The sequence below is a fragment of the Notolepis coatsorum genome (genome assembly GCF_963971535.1).
Source record: "Notolepis coatsorum genome assembly, chromosome: 15".
Lineage (NCBI taxonomy): Eukaryota > Metazoa > Chordata > Actinopteri > Aulopiformes > Paralepididae > Notolepis > Notolepis coatsorum.
In genome coordinates this window covers 18,045,153-18,062,186 of record NC_140179.1, presented here as the reverse complement: position 1 = coordinate 18,062,186, position 17,034 = coordinate 18,045,153, and the positions used below count along the sequence as shown (strand labels likewise).

General features: G+C 43.8%; 1 protein-coding gene across 2 annotated transcripts in view; it reads left to right on the top strand.

Moving 5' to 3' along the window:
• The window catches only part of dennd5b (DENN/MADD domain containing 5B), a 148,422-nt gene that overhangs the window by 119,556 nt on the left and 11,832 nt on the right, over positions 1 to 17,034 (top strand). For both annotated transcript variants that reach the window (XM_084330274.1, XM_084330273.1), the window contains 7 exons: positions 419 to 571; positions 1,241 to 1,319; positions 3,329 to 3,410; positions 3,755 to 3,883; positions 6,401 to 6,522; positions 9,278 to 9,423; positions 13,073 to 13,191. In XM_084330274.1, coding sequence (XP_084186400.1) covers positions 419 to 571; positions 1,241 to 1,319; positions 3,329 to 3,410; positions 3,755 to 3,883; positions 6,401 to 6,522; positions 9,278 to 9,423; positions 13,073 to 13,191 — 830 coding nt within the window. The remainder of the gene's footprint in view (positions 1 to 418; positions 572 to 1,240; positions 1,320 to 3,328; positions 3,411 to 3,754; positions 3,884 to 6,400; positions 6,523 to 9,277; positions 9,424 to 13,072; positions 13,192 to 17,034) is intronic.

Here is a 17,034-nt window from a genome sequence, read left to right as displayed (position 1 = left end):
AAACAGCGACTCCTACAGTTCGGTCGGGGCGCCTGCTAAGCGCGGATAGGATCTAAGTGGGATAGTGTGATCCTTCCACACGCTACGCCCTCTCAGTGAGAATCCGCGCTGCCAGGTGAAAAGAAGCGGTTGATTGGCTGGACGTGTGTCGGAGGAAGCACGTGGTAGCCTCCACTCTCCCAGACCGACTGGGGGTAAGTGCGCAGCGACCAGGAAGGGGATTGGGAATTGGCATAACGACTAACATTGGGATGGGAAAAAATCGGAGGAAAAAGGAGGGGGAAAAAGATAAAAAAGACAGCCCTAATGTGTATGGACCAAGCCACTGTATGTGAAGCACTTTGGTTGACAAGTGTCATGTCTAAATGTGCTATATAAATACACTTGATTGATTGATTGATTGATTGATCTGTCTCAGACGAAGCGCATGCTGGTGGAGAAGATGGGTCGGGAGGCGGTGGAGCTGGGTCACGGAGAGGTCACGCTCACGGGCCTGGAGGAGAACACCCTGATCGCCAGCCTCTGTGACCTTCTGGAGCGCATCTGGAGCCACGGCCTGCAGGTCAAACAGGTCAGGACCCTAACCCCTACAGGTCAAACAGGTCAGGACCCTAACCCCTACAGGTCAAACGGGTCAGACACACACACACACACACACACACACACACACATATATACATATACACACACACACATATACACATATACACACACATATACTGTATACATATACACACACACACATATACACACACACGTATACATACACACACATACATATATACATATACACACACACACATATACACATATACACACACATATACTGTATACATATACACACACACACATATACACACACACGTATACATACACACACATACATATACACACACACACATACATATACACACACACACACACACACACACACACATACACATATATACACACACACACATATACACTACACACACACATATATACACACACACACACACACACACACACACATGTACACATATACACACACACACACACATATACACACACACATATACACACACCATAGACAAACACACGTGCACGCTCACATGCTACAGGTCAGAAAGGTCAGTATCCACACACTCTGGTTAATCAGGTTTTTATGATCTTGATGAATCCTCTCTGTCTTTATAATCTCTGGTGAATCTATGGGGCTGTGTGTGTGTTGTGTGACCTTTGACCTGTGACCCTGCAGGGGAAGTCGGCTCTCTGGTCCCACCTGCTGCACTACCAGGCGAGAGAGGAGAAGCTAGAGGAGCAAGCTGAGTCCAGAGGTAACACACACACACTCACACACACTCACACACACTCACACACTCACACACACACACACGCACACGCACACACACTCACACACACTCACACTCTCACACACACTCTCACACACACACACACACACGCACACATTTAGAATCTTTATTTATGTCCACATAAATACAATGTTTAAAGGACACAAATATTATCAGTGCACTTGTACATTGTGGGTTATTCTGATACATTTCGTGCCCAAATTGGCAATGGCAACCAAAGTTACACACACACACATGGATGATGAACCAGACAATCAACACACAGCTCATGGATACAGATAGCAGCGTCTTTTCCAAATTGCGCGGCTGCCAATAATTGCTGACACTGAGCAATAACTGTTTGGCTCTTCTCTTCGGAAGGCCGGCCATCTGAAGGCCTCTAACACCCAACTTATGAACATGACCCAGGCTTCCAAATATGAAGACTAAACGTTTACAGTTGTAGCCCAGTTGTGATATGGTATGCTCTAACAGTTGATACTTCAACATTTTGGTTGTAAGTTCAAGTTCAAGTTCAAGTTTCTTTATTAGTTGTCATACAGAAATACAGAATACTTTTATATGAAATGCTTTTTTCTCTTTTGCTCCTGAGAGTGTGCTAGATAAAAAATAGATAAAGTATAAAATAGAAAGTCAAAAGTACGTAAACAAGTTTGAAATTTGAAATTTATTGGAAGGATAAACCCCTTGAGATATGCTATCTCGTTTGAGGGGGTCCTTAACATAGGATACAAAACATACAATACAATACAATACATAACAAAACAAAAAACAGGACAACAAATGCACTTATACACTGACAGACGCTCTCCCAAGTGGGTGTGTACGTGTGGATGTGTGTGCTGTGAGTGTATTTGATGGTTTGTTAAATGGTGTTATTGTCGTTGAGCATCCTGATGGCCAGGCTTCTTCTAGACTGTAGTCAAACATACAGCCAACTTCTAGGATGAGAACCGCTCTGTTATTCTCATTAACTCATTCCCCGCCAACAACGAGTATACTCGTTATTTGATCCTTATTTATTTTATTCGCTATTTCCATTCATAAATCATCCAGGAAGGCTGTGGTACCATAGGCAATGTGTCTGAGATTGCAACGGTCCAATACTGCCGCCTGGTGGTATGCGGCCAATGTTGCACTCCCTTTGTGACTCTGTGTATGTGGCTGTGTATCATTGAAATTCATCCGGGCAGAGTTTTCGAGTAGCCTGAACCGAGGGCTCTACCCGATCGCATTGAATCGCTTTCGGGACGCCCGATTCATTATGCTGTGGGGGGTTATGTCATGACCGAAATGGACATATGATCTAGCAGATGGCAATCAAATAATTGGAATATTCTTTTTGGAGTCTCATCGGCCACAGGTAAGAGCAATTTAACGTCAATTTCAGCTTGATTGTGCCTTGTTTTCATAGCCATCGCCCCGGTCAGCGTATGCTGTTGTACTAACGAATGCCGTTATTGACAATCAATTAATCAGAAACGACCCCCCCCCCTTTCATGCATGCATGATGGAACATAATATACCGATCATATGCATTTGAATTTTTTATTGTAGCGTGTATAGGGACGAAATGCCAATGGATTAAGTATAATATGCGTCGCGGACTATTACTAGCCTCCCAGGAATTACCCTAAACCGCGCTAAAACCATACTTATATTCACCACGGTATAAAACGAGAATGTATGGATGGAAAAATTATTCCTTTTTCACATCTTGAACGATAGATACCCGATGTCAAATGGGCCATAGTATTGCATCCATAGCTATAATATTTATATAGTTATAGCCCTGCAAACAAGGTGAGCGACTCCCATCGTTTACAGCGCTGGCGGTAGCTACTACAGGATGAGGCTAATCCCCGGCGGTCAATGAGTTAACAACAACATCAGGGGTGTTTGCTGAAATATCAGACACACTCACCTAACACACACTCACTCATGTGTCTTTCTCATGTCCCCTAACCCTACAGTATCAAACGGTCCTGACAGACGGAAGTCAGAGTCGTCCACAGGAATGCCATCTCTGAGGGTGTCTGTGCTACAGGACATGAGGTAGGAGCTGGAGACACACACACAGAGACACACACAGAGACACACACACACACACACACACACAGACCCTAACCCTACAGGACATGAGGTAGGAAGCTGCTCGTGGAGCTCTGGAATTCAGACATTCTTACAAGTTAATTGTTATCAGCTGTTAACTCTGTCTGTCTGTCTCTCCCTCTCTCTCTCTCTCTCTCTCTCTCTCTCTCTCTCTCTCTCTCTCTCTCTCTCTCTCTCTCTCTCTCTCTCTCTCTCTCTCTCTCTCTCTCTCTCTCTCTCTCTCTCTCTTTCTCTCTTTCTCTTTCTCTCTCTCTCTCTCTCTCTCCCTCTCTCTCTCTCTCTCACAGACACATCCAGAGTATGTCAGAGATAAAGACAGAGGTGGGGCGAGCGAGGGCTTGGATCCGTCTCTCCCTGGAGAAGAAGCTTCTCTCCCAGCATCTCAAACAGCTGCTGTCGAGACACGCCTCAACCAAGTGAGACCCCACACACATTTGAAATGTTTATTTATGTCCACATGAACAGAAGTACAAGGAAGCCTCATACAAAGGACATAAACACTGCCAGTGCAGTCAGAAATTATGAAAGAACAGCCAGTTACAAAGTGCATGGACGGCAGAATCATGGGTAAAGGTAACAACGCCTCCTCCAAATCGAGCGGCTTCCTATAATAGCTGATACTGAGCAGTACCTGGCTAACTGCTTGGCCTTCCTTTTGGGGAGACCGGCTATTTGTAGGCCCCCCACAACCAACTTGTGCACATGCCCTAGGCTGCCAAAGATAAAAACTAGGAGTTTACATCTGTAGCCTAGCTGTGAGATGGTCTGCTGTAGCTGTTGGTATTTCAACACTTTGAGAAAGGCTTATTCTAAGCTGTAATCAAAAGTACAGCCAACCTCAAGAATGGACACCTCCCTAAGGTGTTCATTTACAACAAAGACATCAGGGTAATATTAGAGAACACAGAATCATCATTGCACAGGTTGAACATGCTTGGCTTCACAGTAGAATGCTTAAACAGTGTGATGGAGAACCTAAAAATAGAAGAGATATCTTTCGCTATCAAATCTACTATTCTGTCATGCCTACTTATGTAGAGGCCCCTGTATACATGGCAACCATTTAAGATGTGGGACATGGTTTCAGCTATTTGGTCATTGCCATGATGAATACAGTGAGGAGCATGATTGCCTGGAAACCATTTGAACCACGTAAGGATCGGGCAAAGATGGGGCTAGTTTGACGAATGCATACCCAAAGTAATTTGCGATTTATTATACTTTATACTTATAGCACAGGCATGGGTTTGGTCTCTTCTGAAAGGTAACATAACAGACGGTTAACCGTCTGTAGTGTGGTAGTGAAAGGGTTATCCTTCTGTAGTGTGGTAGTGAAAGGTTAACTGTCTGTAGTGTTGTAGTGAAAGGTTAACCTTCTGTAGTGTGGTAGTTAAAGGTTAACCTTCTGTAGTGTGGTAGTGAAAGGTTAACCTTCTGTAGTGTGGTAGTGAAAGGTTAACCTTCTGTAGTGTCGTAGTGAAAGGGTTAACCGTCTGTAGTGTGGTAGTGAAAGGGTTAACCTTCTGTAGTGTGGTAGTGAAAGGTTAACCTTCTGTAGTGTGGTAGTGAAAGGTTAACCTTCTGTAGTGTGGTAGTGAAAGGGTTAACCTGCTGTAGTGTGGTAGTGAAAGGGTTAACCTTCTGTAGTGTGGTAGTGAAAGGTTAATCATCTGTAGTGTGGTAGTGAAAGGGTTAACCTTCTGTAGTGTGGTAGTGAAAGGGTTAACCTTCTGTAGTGTGGTAGTGAAAGGTTAACATTCTGTAGTGTGTTAGTGAAAGGGTTAACCTTCTGTAGTGTGGTAGTGAAAGGGTTAACCGTCTGTAGTGTGGTATTGAAAGGTTAACCTTCTGTAGTGTGGTAGTGAAAGGGTTAACCTTCTGTAGTGTGGTAGTGAAAGGGTTAACCGTCTGTAGTGTGGTAGTGAAAGGGTTAACCGTCTGTAGTGTGGTAGTGAAAGGTTAACCTTCTGTAGTGTGGTAGTGAAAGGGTTAACCTTCTGTAGTGTGGTAGTGAAAGGGTTAACCGTCTGTAGTGTGGTAGTGAAAGGTTAACCTTCTGTAGTGTGGTAGTGAAAGGTTAACCTTCTGTAGTGTGGTAGTGAAAGGTTAACCTTCTGTAGTGTGGTAGTGAAAGGGTTAACCTTCTGTAGTGTGGTAGTGAAAGGTTAACTGTCTGTAGTGTTGTAGTGAAAGGTTAACCTTCTGTAGTGTGGTAGTTAAAGGTTAACCTTCTGTAGTGTGGTAGTGAAAGGTTAACCTTCTGTAGTGTGGTAGTGAAAGGTTAACCTTCTGTAGTGTCGTAGTGAAAGGGTTAACCGTCTGTAGTGTGGTAGTGAAAGGGTTAACCTTCTGTAGTGTGGTAGTGAAAGGTTAACCTTCTGTAGTGTGGTAGTGAAAGGTTAACCTTCTGTAGTGTGGTAGTGAAAGGTTAACCTTCTGTAGTGTGGTAGTGAAAGGTTAACCTTCTGTAGTGTGGTAGTGAAAGGGTTAACCTTCTGTAGTGTGGTAGTGAAAGGTTAACCTTCTGTAGTGTGGTAGTGAAAGGTTAACCTTCTGTAGTGTGGTAGTGAAAGGGTTAACCTTCTGTAGTGTGGTAGTGAAAGGTTAACCTTCTGTAGTGTGGTAGTGAAAGGTTAACCTTCTGTAGTGTTGTGTACGACAGTGTTCACACACGGTTTGTGATTTCACTAAAGGTACATTGATTGGCTTCTGTGTGTGTGTGTGTGTGTGTGTGTGTGTGTGTGTGTGTGTGTGTGTGTGTGTGTGTGTGTGTGTGTGTGTGTGTGTGTGTGTGTGTGTGTGTGTGTGTGTGTGTGTGTGTGTGTGTGTGTGTGTGTGTGTGTGTGTGTGTGTGTGTGTGTGTGTGTGTGTGTGTGTGTGTGTGTGTGTGTGTGTGTGTGTGTGTGTGTGTGTGTGTGTGTGTGTCCACACAGGAAGCTGTATAAGCGCTACGCCTTCCTTCGCTGTGAGGAGGAGAAGGAGCAGTTCCTCTTCCACCTGCTCTCCCTGAACGCTGTTGACTACTTCTGCTTCACCAGCGTCTTCACCACCATCAGTACGTCTTGCAGTTCCCCTAGTGGCCACCATCAGTACTACATCTAGTCACCACCACCAGTACTACACCTAGTGTCCTACAGCGCCCCTAGTGACCACTATCAGTATTACAGCTCCCCTAGTGTCCACCACCAGTACTACACCCAGTGTCCTACAGCGCCCCTAGTGACCACCATCAGTACTACACCTATCAGTACTACAGCTCCCCTAGTGTCCACCACCAGTACTACACCTCCCCTAGTGTCCACCATCAGTACTACACCTAGTGTACTACAGCTCCCCTAGTTGCCACCATCAGTACTACACCTAGTGGCCACCATCAGTACTACACCAGTCAGTACTACAGCTCCCCTAGTGGCCACCACCAGTACTACACCTAGTGGCCACCATCAGTACTACACCTAGTGCACCATCAGTACTACACCTCCCCTAGTGTCCACCATCAGTACTACACCTCCCCTAGTGTCCACCATCAGTACTACACCTCCCCTAGTGACCACCATCAGTACTACACCTCCCCTAGTGACCACCATCAGTACTACACCTAGTGTCCTGCAGCGCCCCTAGTGTCCACCATCAGTACTACACCTACCAGCTCTGTGTCCTGAACAGAGTTGTGCTAGTTACTGAAAAATAGTAACTAGTTACTTTACTGATTACTTACACCAAAAAGTAATGTTACTGTGAAAAGTTACTTTTTAGTTACAACATTTCAATTGCTCCTGTTAACTCATTCGACGCCAGCTATTAGACGGAGCCCGTCATAGCAAGGCCACGCTTTAAAAGATAGGAGTGCGTCACCTTGTTTGTAGAGCTATAACTATATTCTATATTATAGCTATGGATACAATACTATGGCCCATTTGACATCACCTATCTATCGTTCAATATGTGAAAAATTATACATTTTTCCATCCGTGTTATACCGTGGTGAATATAAGTATGGTTTTAGAGCGGTCTAGGGTAATTCATGAAATGCTGAGTTATAGCCCTACACGTCGATTCCACTATAGACGTTGCCGTTTCTTGCCTGTACACACTATTATTCCGAAATCAAATCTATATCATAGGTATTATGTTCCATCATGAATGCATGAAAGGGGGGGGCGGGGGTCGTTTCTGATTATTTGATTGTCAGTAACGGCATTCGTATTGAACACTAAAAACGCTTATCAGCCCGATCTGTATAAAAGCATTGCAGGATCAAGCTAAAATTGACGTCAGATCGTCCTTACCTGTGATCGGGAGTATTCCAAAAATAATATTCCAATTGTTTGATCGCTATCTGGTACATCCAATGTCCATTTTGGTCCACGGCATAACCCAACACAACATATGGATCGGGGATATTTGACGCGCTTCAATGGAACCGGGAGAACCGCTCCACTCGCCCGACAAGGAAACATGAAACCGGAGATGTTTGGCCATTACACAGGCCAAGATACAAGGTTACAAAGGGTGCTCGATACCGCCATCTAGCTGGATGCGGCCGGTATTGCACTTTGGCGACCTCAGACTCATTCCCTATGGTAACAACAGGCTCCCTGGATGAATAATGAATACAAATATCGAATAAAAGAATAAACAACCAAAACCAGAGAAATATCGGGTCTGGTGCCCAACCGCTGGCGAGTTAACCCGACTTATCTCGGGTTTGGCCTCCATTGAGTTAACGGCCTTACAGATTCTTACAGTCAACATCTGTTGATCAACTTGACAGTTTCCATTAATTTGCATTCACATCACTGAACTCTGCTAAGCAATGTGGTCTATACAAACACAAACCTGACACGAACACAAAGATATGTTTTAAATGCCAATTTATTTAATTCAGGCCAGAACAAGTATTGCTGCCCTCTTCAGGTCATAGTTGGGTCTAGTCTGCCATATATCCTAGCAATAGCTGTCACGCAAGGGGTGTTCAAAAGAAAAATAATTCCATGTAATCTGTTTGTGATATATTGTGTATAGTCATAAGGGTGCTGGAATGTTATTATATTTAATGAATGCCATCCAGAGTGGGGGTAGTGTTGTAAGATTAGGGTGTTGCCTGCTCCTTTAAGAGTGATGCGTTATGGGATAGGTAGGTGGTCTACTACCAGATGCCGATCGATAACGGTGAAATGCCCGGGGGTATCCCCCTTTCATGCATACATGCTTTGGGACAGCCCGGATCATATGCAGTTTGAGTTATTTCTTTAGCATATATAAAACGGAAATCCCGTTGGGCGAGTGAATCCACACTCGTGGTATTATTATAACTCATTTATTGTGTAACGCTAGCCCCTTAAAACTTACCACAGTCATGGTATCCATAAACTTCAATCGGTTCGGATCCTTTGAATGAAATGTAAATGTAAACAAATACTGGCGTCACGTTAGAAAGTAGCACTGCGTTGCGTGAAATCACTGAGCCCAGAGAGGAGTGGTTCGGCAAAAAATAGTTCAGAGTATATTTGCTTAGAAAACGTAAATGTCGAATTCAATTATTTTTTATTTCTCCACGTGGTAAATACACAGGTCACAACAACGTTTTGGAGTTGTATTTGGAGTGTATTTCGTGACTGTAGGGGACTGTAGGGAACTTCAGGGTAAAAGTCTGACCCACTTCCAGTGATGAAGCTATGCTAACGGTGCGGGCGTTCCCTAAGCCTAATGCATGCAGATGGACAAAATTTTTTTTCCTTTAAACTAACCCTAACCCTAACCACACTGTTACCTTAAACCTTAAACCTAACCCCCCCCCCCACACACAGTGATCCCGTACCGCGCCGTCATCATCCCCATCAAGAAGCTGAGCAACGCCATGACCACCTCCAACCCCTGGGTGTGCGTGTCCGGCGAGCTGGGGGACTCGGGCGTCATGCAGATCCCCAAGAACGTCCTGGAGATGACCTTTGATGTGAGTTGACCTCGCTGACCTTTGACCCCACGCAGGCCCGTGGCGCCCTCTGGCTTGACTCCATCCGACTCTCATAGCTGTATTCTATGATGAGGAAAGTCAGAGTATTTCATAGATTATCTGGGGAAGTCATGAAATATCAGGGATATATATATACACAAAAACACACCTCTTCAAACGGTATCTGAAATAAAAAATATCTAAATAAACTAGGCTGTCAAAGTTAATGCTTTAACTTTGGAGATTCATTTAAATTATTTAAAGCATTAAAATAAATTAATCTAGATTAATCTATGGAGTGAAAAATCTTCAATCTTAGCCCGCGGATATAAGAAAGAGGTCTAGCTGAGTCAATGTTGATGGTTTTGTTGAACATTTGTATTTCACAGGAGAGAAACTGTATTCAAAGAAAGCTATTAAAATAGTCTTTGAATCTAAATATACTTTCTTTTTGTTGATTTTACATTAATTCCATGATTTTACTCAAGTAAATATCTGTTACAAGCTTCGGTCTTAAATAGAAAAATGCTATTTTTAATCTAGATTAATCTAGATTAATTACAGAAAATTGTGAGATTAATTAGTAAATCTTTTTTAATCTATTGACGGCACTAAAATAAACAAATGTACTATTATGTACCTTACTACTATGCTACTATGCTTATACTACTACCTATCAGGCTAATGTCTATACTACTACTATACACTCACACAAGTTCAACACTATTTAATGAACAACGCCACTGACCCTTAGCTGCCAGAGATGTACCTCCAGCTGACCTGTTGTTCACAATCTGTAAGCTTTGGATAAAGCGTCCCCTAAATGACACTGTGTAAATGTAAATACAGGCACAGGCCATTCAGACAGTGGATGGACATGTGGTGAATATCTTAACGGGATAGTTCAGAGTTTTGGACGGTAAGTGGTACAGTATGCAATACTTGCCAGTAGGGTAGTTGATGGTCGTGTTCTGGTCCGGCTTTACGAGCAAACTGGGTCATGAGACAAAAGAAAGTGTTGATCCACCGTAACATGCAGGTTTCTCACGGCAGCAACACTGAACGATATATCATTACTACCAGCATCCATACAACAAGAAATAATCATTCTGGCGGGCGTTACTGCAGCCAAGAAGCTGATAGCCATGAGGTGGAAGGAACCTGAGAAACTCACAATGACTAATTGGTCTCTGACACCACTGAATGTTATCTATATGGAAATCTCTACTGCATGTGTGATTGGGGTTGGACAGGTCCGCATTGAGCTGTGGGTTGCAACGGCTGATAAAGTAAAGGCCACTATCTAGCAGCGGAGCCGATGCGATTGAGTCTCTGCACTTGACCCTCCTCTCCAAGCCCTCCCAGAGAACAGTCGCATATCTCTCCCTCTCCCAGACCTCCAAGGCCACCCCCACCGCTGCCTTCTCGTCTCCTCCAAAAGCTGTCTGGCTGCCGTGTGGATTCTCGTCTTTCATCACCACTACCTCCCTGAAGCCGTCCTGCCGTGTTGACTCAAGCTTTTTCAACAGAATCAACTCAACTTCCAACCGCGATATGGATCTAATAAGCTGGTCATTTGCAGCGATAGATCGCATATTTTCTACGAGGAAGCAGGATGCGGCTGATCCGCTCTGTCCACTCTGGAGTTTCCAGTCGGGCTTTACGATCGATACATACGGTAAATGGAACCCAATCTGTTTCTATCCACTGGAGATTGAAGATGTTGAAGATGTGTATCTACTAATATTCATGATGATCGGAATGGGCGTGCTCAGCATATGGATCTGGTACTGCCTTAGCCTAATTCGGAAAGGCGTAGATCCTTTGGCTGTGACAATAGCCAGGATCGAAACCAACCAGGTGGAACTTTATAAAAAACTCGCTGTCTATCAATCTAAAGAACAATCTAGCTCAAAGGCCATGCTGGAGAGCATCGCGGTCTACCACTCTGATGAACAATCGAGCTCAAAGGCCATTCTGGAGAGACTCGTTGCCTACTACTCAGATGAACAATCGAGGTCAAAGGCCATTCTGGACATCGCGCAGTAAATTAAGGTTGCGATATATCGTGATTAAACTAAATTGGAGCAGCATTTGAGCAGCAAATTGGTCACTGCTGCCTGCTGCACCCCCCCCCCATCTCCGTCTGCTGCAGAAAGTGAAAGCATCAAGGTCAGGTCGGGAGTAAACCTGTACATGGCGTACCAGGAACGAATCATCCCGAAGAAAAGCAGGGCTGTCTGGAGAAGATAAGATTGGTAGCGGCCCCCCCCCCCCATCCCAACACCCAATTCCCTCTCCCACGCAAGTGCTGGAGGGGTGACAAAGTGACTGTCTCATCGCCAAAATCCCACCCCCTATGACGGCAACGGTAGTCATCTCCCAGCTCCTCCCCCTCCGGTCCTTGCTGACGGCAAATGTAGTCAGTCAAGTCCGGAATTTCTCTCCGTCCCCCCTCCCACCACCCCCTCCCCTCGGGGTGCTCTGAGACACACGGACTCACGGCTAGTTTAACATGTCTCAACAAATGTACATGTTTGTATTAATTAAGGATTGTGCCATTATTGCTATTCAAATGTAATAATTGTAAATGATTTTCTGTAATGAGTTGTATGTGCTTTGGATAAAAAGCATCAGCTAAATGACTAAGAGTGACGTAGTTACTACACTCTGAGGCTTGTTCCAACATCAGGCAGAGGTTTTCTGTTAGAACGTTTGCCTGTACGTTACGGTGTGGATCAACACTTTCATGTCTCGTGAGCCTGTCTGAAGCTTCCCGGAACCCGGGTCAGAACTCCGACCGCGGGCCTCCGTGAGTCCACCAATAGCATTGCATCAATTACACTACTAGCAATTATTTCATACCACTTAACGTCCACAAGTCTGAACTGGAGTCCTCTCTCACTCTTGCATTCAGACCTCTTTTCTAACTGCACGGATGCCCTGGTGTTGTCTTGTGTTTTGGGGGGAAAAAGAGCTCAACGGATGTCTAGGTTTGTCACTCGGCGGTACAGGTGGTGGGTTTTAGTCACGGCATTATCGCAGCTACTAACAACCCGAGGCTTTTGGTGGCTGCTTGAACGAGGACGGATGTAAACCTGGTTGTCTTTAACACACATCCCCTCGTTCCTGTTGTCCAATCATCCGCCATGTCCCCTAACGAGTGTCTCCATCTCCCCCAGTCTGCTTTCAGGCCACACACGCACATCTCCGCCATGTTCAAGGTTAGCGACACCCCACCCCCATCTCTCTCTTTCTCTCTCTCTCCAACTCTCTCTCTCTCCATCCCTCCATCTCTAGAACTCTTTATTCCTCCTAGAACTGGGTCTCAGGTATCAAGTCATGAGTCTTCAAGGTGTTGTTAGTCGCCTTGTTGTAGTCGTTCCTCCGTTTGCTGTTTGACACTTGTCACCATGACAGACGTATCCATTAGGGTTGGGTTATATCTATAGCGTTGGCTGTAGTGGTCGTGTACAGGCTAGAGTATTAGTAGACTTAGGACTACATGTGTTCTTTTTCCTTTCCTTTCTTAGCTGTTTGAAAATATTGTGTATCGTCTTGATTCTTATTCTCGTCTGTGTGTCTTGGTCTCTCCATCTCTGTGTGTGCCTGTGTGTGTGTGTGTCTGTGCATGTGTGTGTGTGTGTAGTGTCAGAACCTAGGCAAGCTCACCACTGTCCAGCTAGGACATGATAACTCGGGTCTCCTGGCTAAATGGCTGGTGGACTGCGTCATGGTGCGCGACGAGATCACGGGACACACCTACAAGTGAGTGGACATGTGTTTACTGGTATTACACTGTGAGGGTATCAAACAAGAGACTGTCAGGCTTTAAAACTGTGTAGGACCCAGGCCTAGAACTGCACCGTGAGAGGGAGGTTTGCCCTGGGTGGGAGGTTCAAAGGGTCAAAGTGGGTATCAAACAGGAGGGGAAGACTGTCAGGTTTTAAACTGTGGATACCAAACAGAGAAGGTAAAGACGACTTTGAACTGTTGAACAGTAATCCAGAATTGTTTTATTGCACTGTAAAATATATATATTTTTTAATCTATTATATTCTACAATTTTATTGCACTGCACTATTGCACTTTTTTTACTCTGTCTATTTGATCTTACTATTTTTATTATTGTCTATTTAAAACTGAATCAAACCATAAACAAGGTGGCCTGTTGGGATGTTAGATCCTAATGTGAAAAACTGTGATTTTTACATGTCTGCACTTTATGTGCTCATTTTAGGCCTGTCTTTTTTCTGTATGAAAGGTGCTATACAAATAAAGTTTATTATTATTATTATTATATTACTGCACCTAGTGTATACTGCACCTAGTGTATACTGCACCTAGTGTATACTGCACCTAGTGTATACTGCACCTAGTGTATACTGCACCTAGTGTATACTGCACCTTGTGTATACTGCACCTAGTGTATACTGCACCTTGTGTATACTGCACCTAGTGTATACTGCACCTTGTGTATACTGCACCTTGTGTATACTGCACCTAGTGTATACTGCACCTTGTGTATACTGCACCTAGTGTATACTGCACCTTGTGTATACTGCACCTTGTGTATACTGCACCTAGTGTATACTGCACCTTGTGTATACTGCACCTAGTGTATACTGCACCTTGTGTATACTGCACCTAGTGTATACTGCACCTAGTGTATACTGCACCTTGTGTATACTGCACCTAGTGTATACTGCACCTTGTGTATACTGCACAGGGTGTCCGCGGATCCTTAAAAAGTCTTAAATTTGTTTATCAACTATTAAGGCCTTAATTTGTCTTAACACTTTGAATGCCGACGACGTGTATTCTCGTCTTATCATGCCCCCCGTTGAGTGCCGACGACGTGTATTGTCGTTTGATTTTTTTATTAGCGATCTGAATTCATATTTCATCAACCGAGTCTCCCGTTGGTACAGCAGACCCTCTAGGACAGGGGTGGCCAACCCACGGCTCGCGAGCCGCATGCGGCTCTTTGCCCGTCAATGTGCGGCTCTTCCATCCATCATTTTTATTTACATTTTTTTGTTTTATGTCACTCATTCCATAAGGACGTAGAATAAACATTTACACTTTTTTTTTAAATGGTCCATTTGCATGTTCTTGGGATCTGAATCTAGGGATATATATGGATCAGTGTCAGAAATAGTGTGTCTGTTACTAGGCTTGAGTAAATTGTAATGAACCAAAGGAGAATATTAATTCTATTAATTTTTTTTTATCTTTGACTGTGAATAACACCATGCTAAAATTTACCAGACCTGAAAAATCTAAGCAAATTAATAAAGGGAAGATTATTAAACAGAAGGTTTTGTAGATACAGTACTGAATTCTGCCATCTTTTCTATAATGTAAATTTCTCCACCATTTTTCATCGTATTGCAACACCGTTTTTTGCAAGACGTTTTTTGCAATTAGTATGAACGACCAGCCAAGCTGGTAGCAACGCCAAGAGCTGGGCTCGAACCCAGCATCTCCTGCATTGGTGACGAGCGCAATCTCCGCTACGCCACCTGACCGCCCTATAAACATTATTTTTTTAAATGGCTAAAAGTGATTTTGTAATTTTGCAACCGTGGGTCTCACAGGGTACTTTTAACCCTGTGAGGCCCAAATAAAAAGTACCCGGCGGCCGGCATTTATCTATCACCTAGACTTTGCATAATAATAGGATACCGATAGCATAACAAAGAACAAGAAGAGCCAAACCAAAATACAAGCCTGTACCAATTGGTGGGGGTTTGCTTGAGCTGTGGAACCTCTCACTATGTGACTGGTCCCGACTGGAAGGATCAAGGATGAGGCATTAAGTTGTGCTTCAGAAGGAAACTGTCCTTCTGTAAACTAAGTTACATTGTTAATTTAGTTTGTATTTACTTTTCTAGTTTAAGTTCATTCAATTAAAGAAATTGTAACTACAATTACATTTAAAACATTGTTTGTTTTTCAACCATATCTGTTGACAATATAATTTCTTTATATATTGAAGGCTACATCCCGCTACTTTTTTCAGTTTCTCTATTTCAAGGCAATATTTCCAAAAACTAAACTAAAACTAGTAATTTCCTATACAAAGTAAACATGTTTCCTACTATTTATTCTGCATAATAATCATCTGTTCTGTGCGCATGCACGCGCATACCCGCGGCGTCCGGGCAGTTCCCATATTACGACTGCACCACTGGTCCTATGGTAATAGTAATGTGTCCTTACAGGTATCAGTCCTATGGTAGTATGTGTTCTGACGGAAATGTGGCTGTTGCACTTGCTGCTTGGCCCCTGGCATATTTTGTATAGCTATATTTGCTATTTATTTTTGTCACCCCTTTGTTGAAATTCATCCAATCCAGTTACTCCTTTAAGTTCAAGTTTTTTTTAAGTTTCCAAGTTATGTTTTAATAAACATCTTTGGACCAACAAACATCTTTGGTGTCGTTGTGTGATTTTTGCCATTTTGTTATTGTGAAATTGGTATTAAATTTAATTCTGAGTGGCATTAAAAAGCCTTAAATCTGACTGGGCTAAACCTGCAGATACCCTGCTGCACCTAGTGTATACTGCACCTTGTGTATACTGCACCTAGTGTATACTGCACCTTGTGTATACTGCACCTAGTGTATACTGCACCTTGTGTATACTGCACCTTGTGTATACTGCACCTAGTGTATACTGCACCTAGTGTATACTGCACCTAGTGTATACTGCACCTTGTGTATACTGCACCTAGTGTATACTGCACCTTGTGTATACTGCACCTAGTGTATACTGCACCTTGTGTGTACTGCACCTAGTGTATACTGCACCTTGTGTATACTGCACCTAGTGTATACTGCACCTAGTGTATACTGCACCTAGTGTATACTGCACCTAGTGTATACTGCACCTAGTGTATACTGCACCTTGTGTATACTGCACCTAGTGTATACTGCACCTTGTGTATACTGCACCTTGTGTATACTGCACCTAGTGTATACTGCACCTTGTGTGTACTGCACCTAGTGTATACTGCACCTTGTGTATACTGCACCTAGTGTATACTGCACCTTGTGTGTACTGCACCTAGTGTATACTGCACCTTGTGTATACTGCACCTAGTGTGTACTACACCTTGTGTATACTGCACCTTGTGTATACTGCACCTTGTGTGTACTGCACCTTGTGTGTACTGCACCTTGTGTATACTGTACCTAGTGTGTACTACACCTTGTGTATACTGCACCTAGTGTATACTGCACCTTGTGTATACTGCACCTAGTGTATACTGCACCTTGTGTGTACTGCACCTTATGTATACTGCACCTTGTGTGTACTGCACCTTGTGTATACTGCACCTTGTGTATACTGCACCTAGTGTATACTGCACCTTGTGTATACTGTTTACTTTTACTCTTACTCATATCTCCCTCTCCTCTCCTCCCTTCTCTCCCCTTCTCTCCCTCTCTCCCCTTTCCCTCTCTCCCCTCCTCTCCCCTCCTCTCCCTCTTCTCCTCTCTCCTCTCCTCTCTCTCCCCTCCCTTCCTCTGCTCTCCCCCCTTCCCCTCTCTCCCCATCCCTCCTCTCCCCTCCTCTCCTCTCTCCTCTCATCTCCTACCCTCTCCC